This window comes from Ovis canadensis, chromosome 1 (assembly GCF_042477335.2).
Source record: "Ovis canadensis isolate MfBH-ARS-UI-01 breed Bighorn chromosome 1, ARS-UI_OviCan_v2, whole genome shotgun sequence".
NCBI lineage: Eukaryota > Metazoa > Chordata > Mammalia > Artiodactyla > Bovidae > Ovis > Ovis canadensis.
In genome coordinates this window covers 206,181,289-206,198,314 of record NC_091245.1, presented here as the reverse complement: position 1 = coordinate 206,198,314, position 17,026 = coordinate 206,181,289, and the positions used below count along the sequence as shown (strand labels likewise).

The window sequence follows — 17,026 nt, the reverse complement described above, 5'->3', positions numbered from 1 at the left end:
GATCTATCCATCCAGCCCCTGGGGGCGTAGGCGACCGCCGCCACGCTCCCCCCGGTCCTGGAACCAGAGCGCAGGAGCCGAGCACCGCCTGGTGGGTGGGCGGGGTGTCCGCGAGTCCGGCGGAGAGCCAGGCCATCTGCCGCGAGGCCAGAGCGGCTCGGCGGCGGCCGGGGGCGGGGCCGCGCCGGGGCGGGGCGCGCCGGGGTCGGGGGCGGGGAGTGGACCGGGCCGCGGCCCAGCGCCGGGAGGGCCGCGGCCACCGGAAGAGTCGCCGAAGTCAGCCGAGCCGGGAGAGTGGGGAGCGGAAGCGGCGGCCGCGACCGCGGCAGGCGGCGCTGGGACCCGGGAGCGGCTGGAGAACAAGGGAGCTGGCGCCGCGGCCGGCCGCGGAGCTGGGCTGAGCCGCTGGGCCGCGCCGAGCGCCGCTGCCGCCGCCGCCGCCCGAGAGGCCCGGCCCGGCCTCCCGAGCAGGCAGCGCGGGGGCCGCCGGGCCCGAGGCCGGAGCCATGGGCGAGACCAAGATCATCTACCACCTGGACGGGCAGGAGACGCCGTACCTGGTGAAGCTGCCCCTGCCCGCCGAGCGCGTCACCTTGGCGGACTTTAAGGGCGTTCTGCAACGACCCAGCTATAAGTTCTTCTTCAAGTCTATGGACGACGATTTCGGGTGAGGATGGCTCCGCCTCGCCTCCAGGGGACCCCGGCCACTCCGCTTCTAGGGGCCCACTCGACCAGTTCGGACGCCACCCCACCCCCACCCCCCACGCCTTGCAACGCTGGCTTCTAGCCCTACTCTGGATTCTAGGGGCCACGCGGCCATTCGGCCCCCGTTGGCTTTTTCAGAGGCTGGACTTTCAGCCCCTCTAGGGGCTCCCCTTTCCCCTCTTGTTTGGGACCCTGGCCCCCTGGTTTAAAGGGGACGTTCAACTCCCTAAGAGCAGTCAGTTCCAGCTCAGTCAAGCTCCCTCACCTCCTCAAAAACCAGCGGCCCACACAGACAGACACACCCCCAATTCCCATTCCAGAGTGCAGTCCCCAGCCCTCCTGCCAACGGAGCCACCTTTCTAGCAGAGACTCAGGGTGTTTGGCACTCGGCCTTCGCCTTCTCCATCTTTTCAGCTCCAGAACTCCGAGCCATATTTGGAATATGGAGCATCTAGGGGCTATGCTGTGGGACCTTGAATTGGCTGAGGGTTACTCAGGCTGTAAACTAAGGGCTGCAGCTCTGATGTTTACTTAGCTGTCTCCTCTGTCCCCTGTGGGCCGTTCGGGATGTTGTCAGGGAGCAGGGCGCCTCACCCCCGTGGAGGAGTCCCCGCTAGCCCAGGTGCAGATTCCCTCGCAGAACAGAGGCCTCTTTCCTCCAGATGGTGGCCAAGGAGGAGACCTTGGAAAAGGCCTCAGAGCCTGAATGAGAGGGCTAGGAAGGGTCTCTTGGTGTTCATCCTCCCCCCCTGGCAGAGTCTTCTTCCCCCAGCTGCTGGGCTTTGGACAGGCGGAGTTTGGAAGCAGTGACTTCCCCTTTAAGAGGGGATGGAATGTTGGAGAAGGAAGGTTCTGTAGCAGCTGGCCTGGGAGGGGGAGCCTGGCTGATCCCCTCATCCTCCCCTCCAACTCCCAGGGGACTGGGGAGGGGGAGGCCCTCACATTAGCCTGCCCCGCAGTAACTGGGCACTGGGCCTGAAGGCCTGCGGGGAAGGCCTTCCTGGGCCCTACAGGCCTAAAGGCTGCCTCTCCAGCCGTAGCCTGAGGCCTACAGTGCTCTTCAGAGCCGAGGCCCAGATCTGAGTAAGGGGAGACATTCTTCTCCCTGGTGTTCATCACTCTGGCTTCTCTCCAAGGCCCCTAGCCCTCCTGGCTCTGGGATGCTAGCACCTTCTCTGTCTTCTGCCTGGCATGTTTTCGTGTCACCTTTCCCCCTGGAACTCAGGGTTTGATGATCCCATGAGCTCATATGTGTGAAAGTGCTTTATAAGGTGGGAAGTACTATGCAGCTTCTAACTGTCCTTGATTGTTGCTGTTCCTGCCTTGGGGTGGAGTACTCCTGGTGTAGTAATGATTGCCTGGCTTCAGTCCAGAGACAGACACCCCCGATTGGAAGATGGTGAAGAAGGATCCATCTGCAAGGGGTGGGAGTGGTGGGGGGACTTGGGGAGATGCCTTGGTCTGGTAAGGGAAGAGTGGAGTTAGAAGAGACCAAGATACTGCCTTAGGGTATGGGATAGGGGAAAATCAGCTGGAGTCCAGTGGGGCCAGCCTGGGGCCAAGTGCCTTAAGGGACTAGGTTAGGCCTGTGTCTCTACCCTCTATTCATCCCAGAATCCACTAGGCCGAGCGCCCCCACCTCCTAAACCTAGACCTCTGTGGGCCACCTCCCACTGTCCTCAGGCTGCTGTCAAGCCAGGCCTAACTGAAGTCATAGAGGGCCCCCATTACAGCTACGCGCTGTTGACTTAATATCTTTGAGTCCACTGTCAGTCCACTCACTCTTAGTTTGACCCAATCAATAATATGGAACTACAGGTCTGATTTTCTATTTATATTTCTTTCTAAACTATGTTTAAAAATATTTAACTCTTGAGTTAAACATTCATTCAGATACTCCTGAAACCATCTTGCATTCATTAGTGGTACTTGAACTTGAACCATCTTTTGTAAAATATTAGAGTAGGCCATTTTAGCAGTGTTGAGAACAGTGGTAAAAATGAAGTAGAGGAGATTGATCTTGTTTATCCCCAGAAGGATTAATGATAAGGAGACCTGGTAGGGCTATCTTGTCACAGATAACTAATAGCTGATGAATGTATATATCTATATTTCATTTATTAAACTCTTTTTATGGTGCTTATAGTGTGCAGACACTGATCTAAATGACTTTCAAATCTTTACTCATTCAGATCCTCTTAACAGTCCTGTGGAACAGGTAGTAATATCTTCAGTTTATAGATGAGGAAACTAGAGCACAGAAAACTTCAGTAACTTCCTTATCCAAGGTCACACAGCTAGTAAGTGGCAGAGCTTATTAGGAACCTGGCTCCAAAGTCAAGGCATTAATCACACAACTGTAGGTATTATTATCACCATCACTTAACAAATACATCCTCTCTGAGGGAGATGCTGAGCCTTGGCAAGCTGCGGAGGTGACAGGGCTGCCCCCTATCCTAGCCGCATGGTAAGGGGTCAGGCAGGGCCCTGTGACCCCTGCTGACAGATGGGGAAGCGGGTCAGGGAAGGAAGGTCTGGTGTGCAAGGTCTGAGGACTCCCAACCCCATCTGGTCTCCAGAAATATTTGTCAAGCTCAGGGTAGGCCCGGTCCTCTTAAATTATTTGAGATATGGAAATAAACATTAAACATTTTCAGCACTGAGGAGATGGTGGATGGGAGAACAAGCTACTAGAGGGGCCGTGAGCTGTGGGAGGAACAGCACGGGCCGCTAAGCGTGTTGCTCCCGGTGCCACATCTCACATTGGCCTGGCTCTGGGCCTTCTACCTGGGGTACTTCTCTTCCCTGATCTTCTCCAGGTCCAAATTCTTTCTTCTGGGTTGTACTTTTGAAAGTTATGGCACTTATTCCTGTTTATTCTTACACCTACCCTGGTCGTAGCCAGGAGCCTACACTCAGTAATACTCAGCAGATGTCTGTCCAGGAAATACATCTGCTGCCCTTACAGCTCCGATCGCTTCCATTGCAGCATACGCACATGAACTGTGTGCATTGGTCAGTTCCTCCAAGAACAGGGCAGGCTCCAGGTCTGATGCTTCTTGAGCACCATGCAGTGGCGAGCACAAAACTTAAAGCCCACTGGGCTCTCAGCAAAGGCTTTTTACTTGATTGAACAATGAGTGATAAGCAGATTTGTTTGGTCCCTGCCCTTAGAAACTTACACCTAGTTAGAAAGAGAGTATGGATCCTGCAAAAAATTGACAAAGTTAATAACTAGGTTTTAATGTATGTCTGGCCTATGTCAGGCATTTACAAATCTCACTTACCAGGATGAGAAAAGGCTTGGAAAAGTTAAGAAAATTCTCTAAGAGAGGAGGGCTAATAAGTGGCAGAACTGGAATTTGAACCCAGATTTGTCTGATTCCACTTGGTATGTATGTGTTTGTGAGTGTATAAGTGCTGTGGAACCCTGAGCCATTCAGCTCCATGGTGAGAGGGGGAGGCCTGTCTGAAGTCCCTCAAGGCTGCTGAAGATCAGCTGATCATTGTGAGTCAGCAGAGCCTTGGTGACCTGTCGGTGACCCCCACAAAGAGAGGAAACATCTGTAGTGTGGAGCTGTGTGGTGGGGCCTCCAGTGGGAGGGGGTGGTGGGGACCCAACAGCAGTTTCCCACCACAGGGGTGCTGAGACCCTCTCCAGAGAAGGTCACAGTCCTTGCCCCATGGCCCACATACCTCCTTTCAATTTGAGCCCCAATTCCCATGGGGGCTACAAGCTTGGGGTCCCCTGCGATCAGACTGGCTAGTGGGTCTGAGCTATGTCTGTGTCTCTGTTTTCTAGTCTGTTCTGTCTCCAGGCTTTCTGTGGTGCGCCTACGCAGGATGATTTGAGCTGCTTTCTTGGGGTCGCTGTGGGGTTGAGGAGTCAGAGCTGAATGGGAGGGAGGAGGGTATGCTCAGCCTTTGAACTTGGCTGTGAGTCCAGGAATGTGAGCATCACTAGGAGCCAAGCACGTCCCTAGCTCTGGGCAGGAGCTGCTTTAAGAACACGGGAGGACTGGGCTTCCCAGCCTCCTTCCTGTCTTCCCTCTCTGCTTGGAGATCCAGGCACATGTCCTCCTCTTGCCCTGGATCACAGCTTTCTAGTTCTGAGCTCCTGAGATGTCTGATGCAGTCTGGCAGGGGGTGGAGGGGAGGGGGGTGTCAAGCTTTTCTGTTCCCTTTCCTAGCCCCGAACTATAGTTATAATCTGACTTCTTGCCTCACTGATGCACCAGGCCAAACTGCACACCTGAGACTGTATGCTACCTGCCTCACCTATACCCCGCATCACTGTCTCCCACAACCCCACCCTCCACACAGACCCACATCACCTCCATCACTGTATGGGAAATAATGTGAAATACCCTGGGAAGAATATAGGCTTTGGAGTCAGATGAGCTTAGAGTGGAATTCCAGCCCTGACATCTAGCTCTGTAACCTTGAACAAGTTTCTGATTTTATTTCCTTATTAATAAAATCAAGATCATATTGTCTATACAGTGAGGCTGATGTGAAGATTATACATTCTAACTGTAGGGGGATAAGATGGTATAATAGGTAAGAATAAAGGCTTTGGAATCAGGCTGACCAGGATTCAAATTCTAGCTCTTCATTTATTAGTTGTGTGACTGTAGGTGAATTTCTAAACCTGCTGAGCCTTGGCTTCCCCATCTGTATCTATTTTACAGCTTTGCTGAGAATATTAAATGAAGAAATACTAGTAAACTGCTTAGCTCAGTGCTTGACTCATAGTACATGCTCAGTAAATGAAGGGAGTTGTTACCAGTGTCATAGTGGCAGTGGGGGATGTTTGGTAAATGCCTTCTCCCCTTCTCTTTTCTAATTTCCTTCAATTCCTCATCCACACCTCCCAGAAGAATGTCAGGATTCCCAGCTGAGAAGAGGACAGTGATAAGGGTGTGTTTTTTCCTAGTTTAGGTTCAGAGGGAAAGATAAAATCTAGCACAGGAGAGCCATGTTGGGGATGAGTACCGCTCTTGAGATTCTAGGGGTGACTGCGCTCAATGGGGACAGTGATTTATCAGGTGTAATTTGCAGTCACTCGATGGCCAGGAGAATGCCCCAGGAAGGCAGCTGGCCCGGGCATGGCTGGTGTCCTGGTGGTGATAAAGATCTGTTCCTGGGTTACCGCCCCCGCTCCCATTTGAACAGGCTTATGCTGGTGGTTTGATTCCCAGTTCAGGGTAGAGGAGCCCCTGAGAGTTGGGGGTTGTATTTCCCACCCCGGAAAGCTCAGTCTGACGCCCTCCTTTCCCTGCAGAGTGGTGAAGGAGGAGATCTCGGACGACAATGCCAAGCTGCCCTGCTTCAATGGCCGGGTGGTGTCCTGGGTAAGGAGCTCGCCTCAACCCTCTCTCCACCTGCATTCCTGCAGTGAGCTGGATGGAGGAAAGGCATTGCTGAGACCGTGGTTTGATTCTTCAGTATCTGAATCTTCCTTGAGTTTTCTAACTGAACTCTCTCACTCCAGATCATGTTATAGCCTTGGTGAAAAGTGAGAGTGGTGGGAAGTGGGGAAAGGGACAGAAGTACACACTGGAGACAAAAAACGTCTCCTCTGTCCTTTGTGGCACTGGTCAGGTTTCCTTCTGTCACATGCCGACCTCTACCTTGGACCTCTGACCCTTGTTCTCCGCTCCCATTCCATTTCCCCAGCCCATGCCTTTCAGCCTCCTCGTCGTCTCAGCTGACCTTGCACAGTCCCGTCTCTTCTCCCCCCATGGCCCCTGCTTCATTCTCCCCAAGTCTTCATGCCCTGCCAGAAGCCAGCTAGCCCCTTTTCCCTGGGGCCTCTGTTCCCCAGTACCCAAGCATCTTCTCCCCATCAGCTGGTGTCGGCTGAAGGCTCACACCCAGAACCAGCGCCCTTCTGTGCTGACAGCCCGGCAGAACTGCCACCGCCCATGGAGCGCACAGGAGGCATCGGCGACTCCCGGCCCCCATCCTTCCAGTGAGTGTGACCGGAGGGTGGGGAGAGCCCCTAGGGGGAGGGCTGCCTCAGCTCAGCTTGGCTGGGGGAGAGGGCCCCCAGCCTGCGCCCTCCCCCACCAAGTCCTCTCTTCCCTACAGCCCTCACGCTGGTGGGGGCAGCCAGGAGAACTTGGACAACGACACAGAGACAGACTCCTTGGTGTCTGCCCAGCGAGAGCGGCCACGCCGGAGGGATGGCCCAGAGCACAGTGCGTCCTCCCTGAACCCACACCTTCCCCACCCCCAGCATCTCTCCCTGCCCCTTCCACCCAGCTACCCAACTCTCTGCCTTCCTTCCTGAGCTCTGGATAGGCCTGGCCCCAGTACAGCCCCTGGCTCGTCCTTGCCTCCTTCTCTCCTTCATCAAGCACTGTGAGCCCAGCTGCCTCCGTCCCCTGCAGCAACCCGGCTGAATGGAACTGCCAAGGGGGAGCGGCGACGAGAGCCAGGGGGTTATGACAGCTCCTCCACCCTGATGAGCAGCGAGTTGGAGACCACCAGCTTCTTTGATTCAGATGAGGATGATTCCACCAGCAGGTGGGGCTTTGGTTTCCTGGGTACTGTGGGACAGGTGACCCATAGGAGCCCTGACCCCTGAGGATGCTGGGCCTCTGGGCAGGATGTGGGCTTTGTGCTGGGGACCCGGGCCCTGCGATGCCTCTTTGGGATAGGGCTGGGCCAGCCTGGTGGGGAACGACTGTGGGCCCCACAGGTTCAGCAGCTCCACAGAGCAGAGCAGCGCCTCACGCCTGATGAGAAGACACAAGCGGCGGCGGCGGAAGCAGAAGGTTTCCCGGATTGAGCGGGTATGGGGCCAAGACGCTGGGGTGGGTGGAGCAGACGGAGCCCCCCTGCCCCCAGCAAGACGAGAGTTTGTCTTCCTTCGATCCCTCCCCTTGGGTCAGGGTATAGCATCCTAGAGGGGAGGTGGTGCTGAGGGCTAGCCTTGAGGAAGAGCTCGGTGGGAGCAGTGAGTTCCTGCCACCCCTGCCTGCTGCTTAGGGCCTCTGTCTATTCCAGTCTTCATCCTTCAGCAGCATCACGGACTCCACCATGTCACTCAACATCATCACCGTCACTCTCAACATGGGTGAGTCTCGTGAAATGACACTTTCCAGCACCTGCTACGTGCCACACCGGGAGTGCAGAGAGATACACGATATGTTCCCTTCCCTCAAGGAGCTCTCTTTCATAAGCATAAACTGCTACATACACTGATCCATTCAGTATCTCATGATCAGAGCTATGACAGAGATAAGCACTATGGAAGCAGAGAATGGCACCCAGGAAGGCTTCCTAAACTGATTCTGATGCTTCCCCACTTTCCGATTTCCATCCCTTACATTCTTGGTCTCTGATTTCTGCCCTAGGTGTTCTTCTTTAGGAGGTAGCAGGATGTAGTGAAAAGAGCCCCAACTTTGGAATTTAAATCTGAGTTTGAACCCTAACTCTGCCACTTCATGGCTCAAATTCTCTGCACCTCATTTGTCTTCTCTGTAAAACAGGATTGAGTTCCTACCTCGTAGCCAACAAGGATTAAGTGAAAGTATGTTTGAGTATGCAGAATACAGTGCCTGATTCAAGTTCAATAAATGTTAGTTCTTGTCCCTTTCTACCCTTTTCTAATGAAGGGCTTAGAATCTGGGTAGGAACGTTGTTCCTGTCTCAAGTTCTTATTACTCCCTGTAGAAAAGTATAACTTCTTGGGCATCTCCATTGTGGGCCAAAGCAACGAGCGTGGTGATGGAGGCATCTACATCGGCTCCATCATGAAGGGTGGGGCCGTGGCTGCTGATGGACGCATTGAGCCAGGAGACATGCTGTTACAGGTACCATTGCCCACCCTGGGTGGTGGTATGGATGGAGACGGGGAAATGTCCACACCCTCTGTATCCTGCTTCTTGGTATGGGGAAGACCCCCTAGCCCACCAAACTTAGCTTCCCTACCATCTCCCCAACACAGCTGCGTATTCCACTCCTGGTCCTTTTTCCCAGGTAAACGAGATCAACTTTGAGAACATGAGTAACGATGACGCGGTCCGAGTACTTCGGGAAATTGTACACAAACCAGGGTATGGATGGCATTGGGAAGGAGAGGGCAGGTATTTCTGACTAACAGGGAAGGGGCTTGGTTTGGCCTCCACACATCCTGCCCTCACTAGGGACACCCTTGCTTTCAGGCCCATCACCTTGACCGTAGCCAAGTGCTGGGACCCAAGTCCACGTGGGTGCTTCACACTGCCCAGGAGTAAGTGGATGGGAGACTGGGCCCTAAAGCTGGTGCTTAGCATATGTGAGCCCAGTCTCTCCTTCCTTCTGTGTTACCCTGAACCTCACACCTACCCTACTGGGCCAGGCAGTGGGCAGGGCAGGTAGTCCCTGACTCCTCATCCTCCCCGCAGGTGAGCCCATCCGACCCATTGACCCCGCGGCCTGGGTCTCCCACACTGCAGCCATGACCGGCACCTTCCCTGCCTACGGCATGAGCCCCTCCCTGAGCACCATCACCTCCACCAGCTCCTCCATCACCAGCTCCATCCCTGACACAGAGCGTGAGTGTCCAACCCTGACCCCTGGGTCCAGCACATAGGACCAGCTGGAAGGGACTGCTGAAGGCCCACCTGGAGACTCTTGCTTGAGCATCCGAGGGAGCTGGAGAGGAGAGTCGGTCTGTTCCAGCCACCTCACTCTGCAGTTTCCCTCAGTGGACACTGACCCTCACCAAACCGTTTGCTTCTGAACCTGTACTGAGCACCCAGTAAGCCTCAGTTTCCTCTTGTAAAATGGGACTGATGATATGCACTTGACCAGGCTTCTAGGGTTTAATGAGAGGATACAAGTAAAACATCAAGCACAGTGTGTGGCATAAAGTAAGCACTCAGTAAATGACTGCCTTTCTATTATCACAGCATACATTGTACACTGGGCTAAGCACCTTCATTTATATTATTTAATTCTCTCTTCAAATATCCTTGTAAAATAGATATTAAAGTCCCTATTTTTACAGAAGGGGAAACTGAGTGTCCCAAATGTTGGTAATTTGCCTGACATTGGTCCATGTTATTAGGCAGTAGAGCTGGAATGCAAACTCCTGTGTACTTGACTCCATGGCCCCTTTCTGCCTCACCATTCTACCTCCCACCCCCAGGCCTAGACGACTTCCACCTGTCCATCCACAGTGACATGGCTGCCATAGTAAAAGCCATGGCCTCCCCTGAATCCGGGCTAGAGGTCCGTGACCGAATGTGGCTCAAGATTACCATCCCCAACGCTTTCATCGGTGAGAGGGCCCCATGGTGGGATGAAGGATGGGGTGGAAAGTGATGGGGCGGGGCAGGCCAGGACCCAAGAACTCCTTGGGCCACCCCTTGGAGTTGGAATCAGCACCAGCCTCATGGCTCCTGTGAGGTCAGAAGAGCCCAGGTCTGGTGGGCCTCCCAATCAAGTGGCAGCCTTGCCCTCAGGCTCGGATGTGGTGGACTGGCTGTACCACAACGTGGAAGGCTTCACTGACCGGCGAGAGGCCCGCAAGTATGCCAGCAACCTGCTGAAAGCCGGCTTCATCCGCCACACTGTCAACAAGATCACCTTCTCCGAGCAGTGTTACTACATCTTCGGCGACCTCTGTGGCAGTACGTGCCTCCCCAGCCTCCTTGCCCTGTCTCCTGGTTGAAAGTGGGAGTGGCCTGGGTGGATGTGGCAGCAGACTCTAGGGAACCCAGATTAGGGGGCAGTAGAGCTGGGGGAGCCTCAAGACCTGACAGTTCTGTGTGGTCGAGGCAGAGCCCACACCAGTTCTTAGGCAGAGCCCACACCAGTTCCTCTTCACTTCCCTGCCCAGCCCCCTTGGGGCTGGCGTTTTCTGAGTGCCTGCTCTGTGCCTGGCACCATGCTGGTTGTTTCTAAAGCATCATCTCACTCTCACTCAATCCTCACAACCTCCCTAAAGCCCTTGAGGAGATGATTCTGTTTTCAGATGAGGAAACTGAGACTTATATAAGTTAAGTAGTCTACTCCAGGTTTCACAGCTGGAAGCAGAGAAGCGAGACCTTGAGTCTAGGTCTTTCTGGCTCCAGAGCCTTTGTTCTTCCCACCACATCAGGGCTGTCCTAGGTATACAGTGCTGCAGAAACATTGCCCCAACAAGGCCAGTCAGAGTTCCTAGCCTTGATTCCTGCTCACCCTCACAGCAGATTCCACTAAGACAGAAACGAGCTGGCCAGAGGCCTCAAGTCCCCAGCCTCCTCAGAAGCTATGCCTTCAGCTCCCCTGAAGCTATGCTTCACACTGAAGCTGGAAAATCTGTGACAGGGCCAGCCTGTAGAGGACTCTGCAAGCTGTATCTAGGGATCTGGACTTGATCGTGAGACAGTACAAAGCCAGTGAGGGTTCTTAAGCAGAAGTCTGCAGGGAAGCCCCATTCTCCAGAGCCAGTAGACAGCCCTTGGAGAAGGGAGTCCTCAAAACAGGACAGCAAGGCTCAGGACTGGGAGCTGAAGCCCAGCCTCAGAAGCCAGTTCTGCCTCTGCTTCAGCTTAGGTTCAAGGCACTAGAAAGGCTGTTCTTGTGGAGTACAAGTCCCTGCATGGAGGGGAGTGTCCCTGGGCCTCAGCAGCTCCAGCATGGCCCCATGGAGGAGGAGTAATAGATACATAAGGCTTTGGAATTAGACAGTTCTGAGTTCAGATTTTAGCTCCACCCTTACTATGTGAACATGAGTAAGTGACATACCCTCTCAGTGCCTCAATTTCTTGATCTGTAAGATGGAGTTAATAGTAAAACCTATCTTATAGGTTTGTTTTGAGAATGATATAAGCTTAATGTATATAATGCTTTTAGCGCCATGTTTGGCCCACAGTAATTGCTCTAAAAGAAAAAGCTTACCCATTTATCATATATTTAATTGATTCTAAGAAGAACATTTTTTCACATTTTAGTATCTGAAATTGGAGTGCATCTTATAATCAGTGACTCCTTAGACTCAATCAAATATAATTATTATTATCATTATTTAGGAGAAGGCAGCCCTGGCCCCAAACCTTCAGAGGCACATAAAGCTTCTCAGGATAGGTGTGGCTTTTGCTCAGAGATACTGTGAGATACTGTCCATCCCAAGGGCATTCTGGTCTTCTACCCATGGACCAAGTCACCAGAAGCCGAGCTCAGGGAGATGCTGGCAGAACAGGCCTTTTCCTTTGTACTGGCTAAGGTCTACTCAGCTGGGAATATTGCAAGCTCAAAGGGAAGAGCTGGGGACTTGGGTAGCCCAGGAGCACACAGTCACTGCCCATGGGATGACAGCCTAGTGGCTGAAGTAGTCACCAAGTCAGCTGCCTGCTTCCTACCACCACCACCACTCATGCTAGCTTCTGGCCTTGACCATGGATGGTTTGGCTGGTAGACTTCATCGGCTGCCTCGGCTGCCTCAGCTCCCTCTCCTGACTCCTCCTCCCATATAAGTTTGGGTCAGCTCCCATATAAGGGCTGGGATCAAAGGGCTCAGCCTGGATCCAACAACTGGCCCCTAGGGCAACTGCAGCTCTCAGAGCTCTGGAACCTGGTACAGATGGGGTGTGATCTTAGTCCTAAGTGAGTGAGGAGGGCAAAATTTCACCTAAATTTCCCCAAACTACTCCTTTCTTCTTACTAATGCCCTCATCTGGAAAGGTAAAGTTAGCAACTCTGAGCTTCTACAGTTCGGGTTGACCTCTTCTGGCTGGTCATTTAACCTCTCTGGACTTCACTGTCCTCATCTGGAAAAAAAAAAATGTGACTAAACATACCTTCCTCGTAGGGTTGTGATAACACTTGCATGAGATGAAGTGCTTCGTATTGTGCCTGATGAAGGGCAGGTGTGCAACACCTGGTGGCTATCTGGTATTTCAGCCTCCCATACTCCGCTCCCTACCGTTTACCCTCTAAGCGAACTGAGGAGAAAATTGCCAAATAAGAATTTTGCCCCTTCTTCCAGCCCACTGAGGAAGCAGGAGAAACTGGGCATCTGACCATCTGAAGTGGTGACTTGGGACCTTCCAAGGGACGGTTTTCTCTGGGCCTGTCTCTGCAGGGTCTCCCTTCCTACCACCTCTGGAGGGTGGCAGAGGGGGTCTGAAGGAGTGAGCGATCTCTGGCCTATCTCTCTTCCCATTCTGGCAGCCACTGCTGTCGCTGTCTTCCCAAGCACATCCACCTGACCTAGGCTGGGGATCTCTCTGCTGACTAAGGGTGCGGAGGCATGGGACAGACCCGGCTCATGCGTCCTCGGCTTCCCTCCACAGACATGGCCAACCTCTCCCTCCATGATCACGACGGTTCCAGCGGCGCCTCCGACCAGGACACGCTGGCCCCTCTGCCGCACCCAGGGGCCGCCCCTTGGCCCATGGCTTTCCCTTACCAGTACCCGCCGCCTCCACACCCCTACAATCCTCACCCAGGCTTCCCAGAGCTGGGGTACAGCTATGGTGGGGGCAGCGCCAGCAGTCAGCACAGTGAAGGTAATGAGGAGAGGGCCACGGGCGAGCCCCAGGCTTCCTCCACAAGCTCTGAGTGTCTCCCACCCCGTCCCTGCCTGTCCCCTGCAGGCAGCCGGAGCAGTGGCTCTAATCGTAGTGGCAGCGACCGGCGGAAGGAGAAGGACCCTAAGGCCGGGGACTCGAAGTCCGGCGGCAGTGGCAGCGAATCGGACCACACGACCCGCAGCAGCCTGCGGGGGCCGCGGGAGCGGGCGCCCAGCGAGCGCTCGGGTCCTGCCGCCAGCGAGCATAGCCACCGCAGCCACCACTCGCTGGCCAGCAGCCTGCGCAGCCATCACACGCACCCAAGCTACGGCCCCCCTGGGGTGCCCCCTCTCTACGGGCCCCCCATGTTGATGATGCCCCCACCGCCCGCGGCCATGGGGCCCCCGGGAGCCCCTCCGGGCCGCGACCTGGCCTCCGTGCCCCCCGAACTGACCGCCAGCAGACAGTCCTTCCGCATGGCCATGGGAAACCCCAGTGAGTTCTTTGTGGATGTGATGTGAGCAGGGCCCCTCCCCCACTACCATCCTACCCCGCCCCAGGCTGGCTGCGTTCCTCTCTCCGTCCGTCTTTTTTATTTTGTCTGGTACCTGAAAGGGAAATAAATGGAACTAAATCCAGGCGCGCTAACTGCTCGCTGGGTGCAGCGAGGGTGGGGTGCACCCACTGATCGGCAATGCAGCCCTTAACCTGCCACCGGCCCCAGCTTGTCCCTCTGCCCACTAACTGCTGCGCAGGACTTCCCAGGATCATTCATGTCCCTGGGACCCAAATGGCTAGTGCTGCTCCTTACCCTCCCCCAACCCCGTACACACATATTTCAAGAATTGACCCCAGAAGTGCCCTTGAAGACCTGCATACCCGTCATCCCTGCCTCCCCTCTCCCAGTTCCTTTTCTCCATTCATTTAGCGGCATCATCCCTCTATTAATCTTGCATGCATGATTCTTGACTTTTTTCCTTAATACTGACACCAAAAAAGACTTGCTTCATCTGCCCCTCCTCCTAACTGTCCCCACCTACTGCCTCAGCCCTGCACCCTAGAGCTGCAGTCCCCTCCAGTAACCATGCATACTAACCCTGCCTGCACGCAACCTTAGCAGAAGCCCAGAGGGCCCCCTCAGTTGCTTGAGCTGCTAGCAGATCCCAGGGAACATCTCTGCTCTGCACCCAAACCTACACCCACCCCATGCCTGCCCCATGTGCTGATTCCTTCAGACCCCTAACCCTGCTAATCAGCAGGCTCATCTCACCTCTGGGCTGAAACATTTCTTTTCTTTTTTCCTCTCCCAATTTTTCCTGGGCCTGGAGCAGCCAAGAATTTCGGGCTGTTTGACTTTCTGTGAGTCCCCAGCGAGAGGAGGCCCAGCCTCTGAGGAGACCAGGAACCTTGCTTCAGCAGCCCCTCAGGGCTTTCCAAGGATATTTAGCCCCCATACCCACACTTCAACAAACATGTCAAGTCACTAGACTTCTGAGAATCACCCCAGCCTCTCACCCACCTACGAGAGCCTCTGTTCCCCTTTCCCCAGAGAGTTCTCTGCTCTCTCATTCCCTCTCTCCCTTTTTCTCCCTCTCTGTCTGTCTGTCTGTCTGTCTCTCTTTCTCTCTCACACACACACACGTGCCTATGCAAGTTCACTTAAGCCTCAGGGCTGGTCCCTGACCAGAGGGCTGGACCCTCTCTCCCAGTCCTCTCCCAGGTTGTGGGGCTGGTCCCCTGACTTTTCTCTCTTCATAGCCCTCACACCTCCCACACATGTGCCCATCATCTTCCTATCTGAATAAAGCCCATAAGCTGGACTCAGCACAAGATACCCCAGGCAACTAACAGTGTTTTCACAGTCATCATGATAACTCAGAGCAAGGTTGGGCAGGAGGACTTCTGGGATTTCAGATAGAGTACCAGGTTTTGTGGGGTGATTTTTTTTCCTTAACCATATTCTCCCATTTAAACAAATCACAGCTTTCTCTATGAGCCTCTTCTATAAATTCTGGCTCACCTAGGCTTCCATATTTTTAGACCTGGGGTGTCAAGAGTAAGATGAAGTCCTAAGCTCCCAAGTTTTGGTGTAAACCAGGGTAGGGGTATTTTGGCATTCATTCATTTAACACATATTCCTGGGGTTGGGGGTGGGGGGGTGGTGCCTAAGGGCTGTGTTAGAAGTGTAACTCAGTCTTGTCTTCCTTCTGGGAGCTCTAGGTTTGCTCCCAGCCCAGACCATGGTTGCCTCTAGCCACTACTATGGGGCTGCCTCCTGTACTTCTCTTCCTCCTCTGGTTTCGCCATCTCTGACTCTCTTGAGGATTCTTCCACTATTGCTCATGCCTTAAGGGTCCCTGTATTCCATCATTGGTCCACTTCTCTTTCCTCTCTATTTACTTCCAAAATAGAATCATCCATCCTGATGTCAATTGCCATTGATATGCTGGTGATTCCCCAATATATATCTCCATCCCTAACTGCCCTTTATCTTTAGATCGGTATTTTTATCACCTGCTGGATATCTCCTTGGACATGTCCAGATAGACTCAACTTTTTCCCTCCATACCGCCAAGTATGTTCCTCCTGAATTCCAATCCTGGTTACATTCATCACTCTTAATAGGCTCACCAGCTAGAAACATTTATGGGCTTAAATTCCTTCCCATATTTTACTAGTCAGTATATCATATCCATTCCACTCCAAGTTTTCTTGAATTTGGTCCTTCCTCTCCCCTCTGCCTCTACTCTAGTTCACAGGAGCTTGGGATTTGGAGTCAGGTTATTCTGGGTTTGAATCCCAACTCTACTACTTTTTGGTTGTGTGATAAGAGAGTTATTTAATCTCTCTGAGCCTCAGTTTTCTCATATGTAAAATGATAATAATACCTACCTCACAGGGTTGTTGTGAGGATTTAAATTAGATATTGTACGAAAAGTGCCTAGCACAGTGCCTGGCACACAGTAGAATAGGTGCTCAATAAATGGTAGCTATTATTATTACTACTACTACTATTATTATTATCATTATTATTTACTCTAAATTGGTAGGGGGGTACGGTAAATATTGAGACTTCCCTGGTGGTTCAGACAGTAAAGCATCTGCCTACAATGCAGGAGACCCAGGTTCAATCCCTGGGTTGGGAAGATCTCCTGGAGAAGGAAATGGCAACCCACTCCAGTATTCTTGCCTGGAAAATCCCATGGACGGAGGAGACTGTTAGGCTACAGTCTATGAGGTCGCAAAGAGTCAGACATGACTGAGTCACTTCACTTTCTTTAGGGTAGGTGTTGAGGACAAAGCTCCTAGAAAGGTAGGAGTAAGCCTTGAGTGCTGGTTCAAGAATTAGACGAGCCTGTATTCAGTCACTTCATGGCTTAAGACTGTGACCCTGATCTGTAGGAGGTCAGATTTTCATCCTGCCATATTCTGGTTTCTATCAGGAGAATTCTAGGAATAGTAGGATTTGCAACTAGGTTTGCCCTTTCTTGCCCTTGCTTCCTCTCATGATGGGCTCGGCCCTGCCTAGGGAAGGCAACATGGTATGTCTCCCTACAGAAAGAGAAGAGCCAACAGATGTTCTTCAGGTCCTGCAAGAGCCAGGCAGACCTTTCATGTGCTAGGATTGGCTCTGTCTCCTCTTAGCTTGAATGTGAAGATCATTTATCAAAGAAGGGATTTCAAATCCCATGTCCAGTTAAACTCAACTTGCCAGTGGTTTTCTAAGCCACATATATGCCTGTCAGTAGAAGACACACAGGTCCTGACCTTGAGGACCTCACAGGCCCATAGGTATATAGTTGAGGTAGAACACAAACATATTTTGAAAA

General features: G+C 53.1%; 1 protein-coding gene across 2 annotated transcripts; it reads left to right on the top strand.

The window, feature by feature from the left end:
- The first annotated feature begins 181 nt into the window (after positions 1 to 181).
- DVL3 (dishevelled segment polarity protein 3) lies at positions 182 to 16,198 on the top strand. 2 transcript variants are annotated; one of them, XM_069579556.1, is made up of 16 exons: positions 182 to 667; positions 5,990 to 6,059; positions 6,558 to 6,679; positions 6,799 to 6,908; positions 7,101 to 7,236; positions 7,412 to 7,505; positions 7,720 to 7,789; positions 8,389 to 8,528; positions 8,695 to 8,771; positions 8,880 to 8,947; positions 9,102 to 9,251; positions 9,848 to 9,979; positions 10,164 to 10,331; positions 12,978 to 13,193; positions 13,281 to 13,691; positions 14,528 to 16,198. In XM_069579556.1, the coding sequence occupies exons 1-16, from the start codon at positions 507 to 509 to the stop codon at positions 14,557 to 14,559; spliced, it is 2,157 nt and encodes a 718-aa protein (XP_069435657.1). In that variant the 5' UTR covers positions 182 to 506; the 3' UTR covers positions 14,560 to 16,198. The 2 variants fall into 2 exon arrangements, with proteins under 2 accessions (XP_069435657.1, XP_069435661.1); XM_069579560.1 differs by lacking the exon at positions 14,528 to 16,198 and having other exon boundaries at positions 13,281 to 13,834.
- The last annotated feature ends 828 nt before the right edge of the window (positions 16,199 to 17,026 follow it).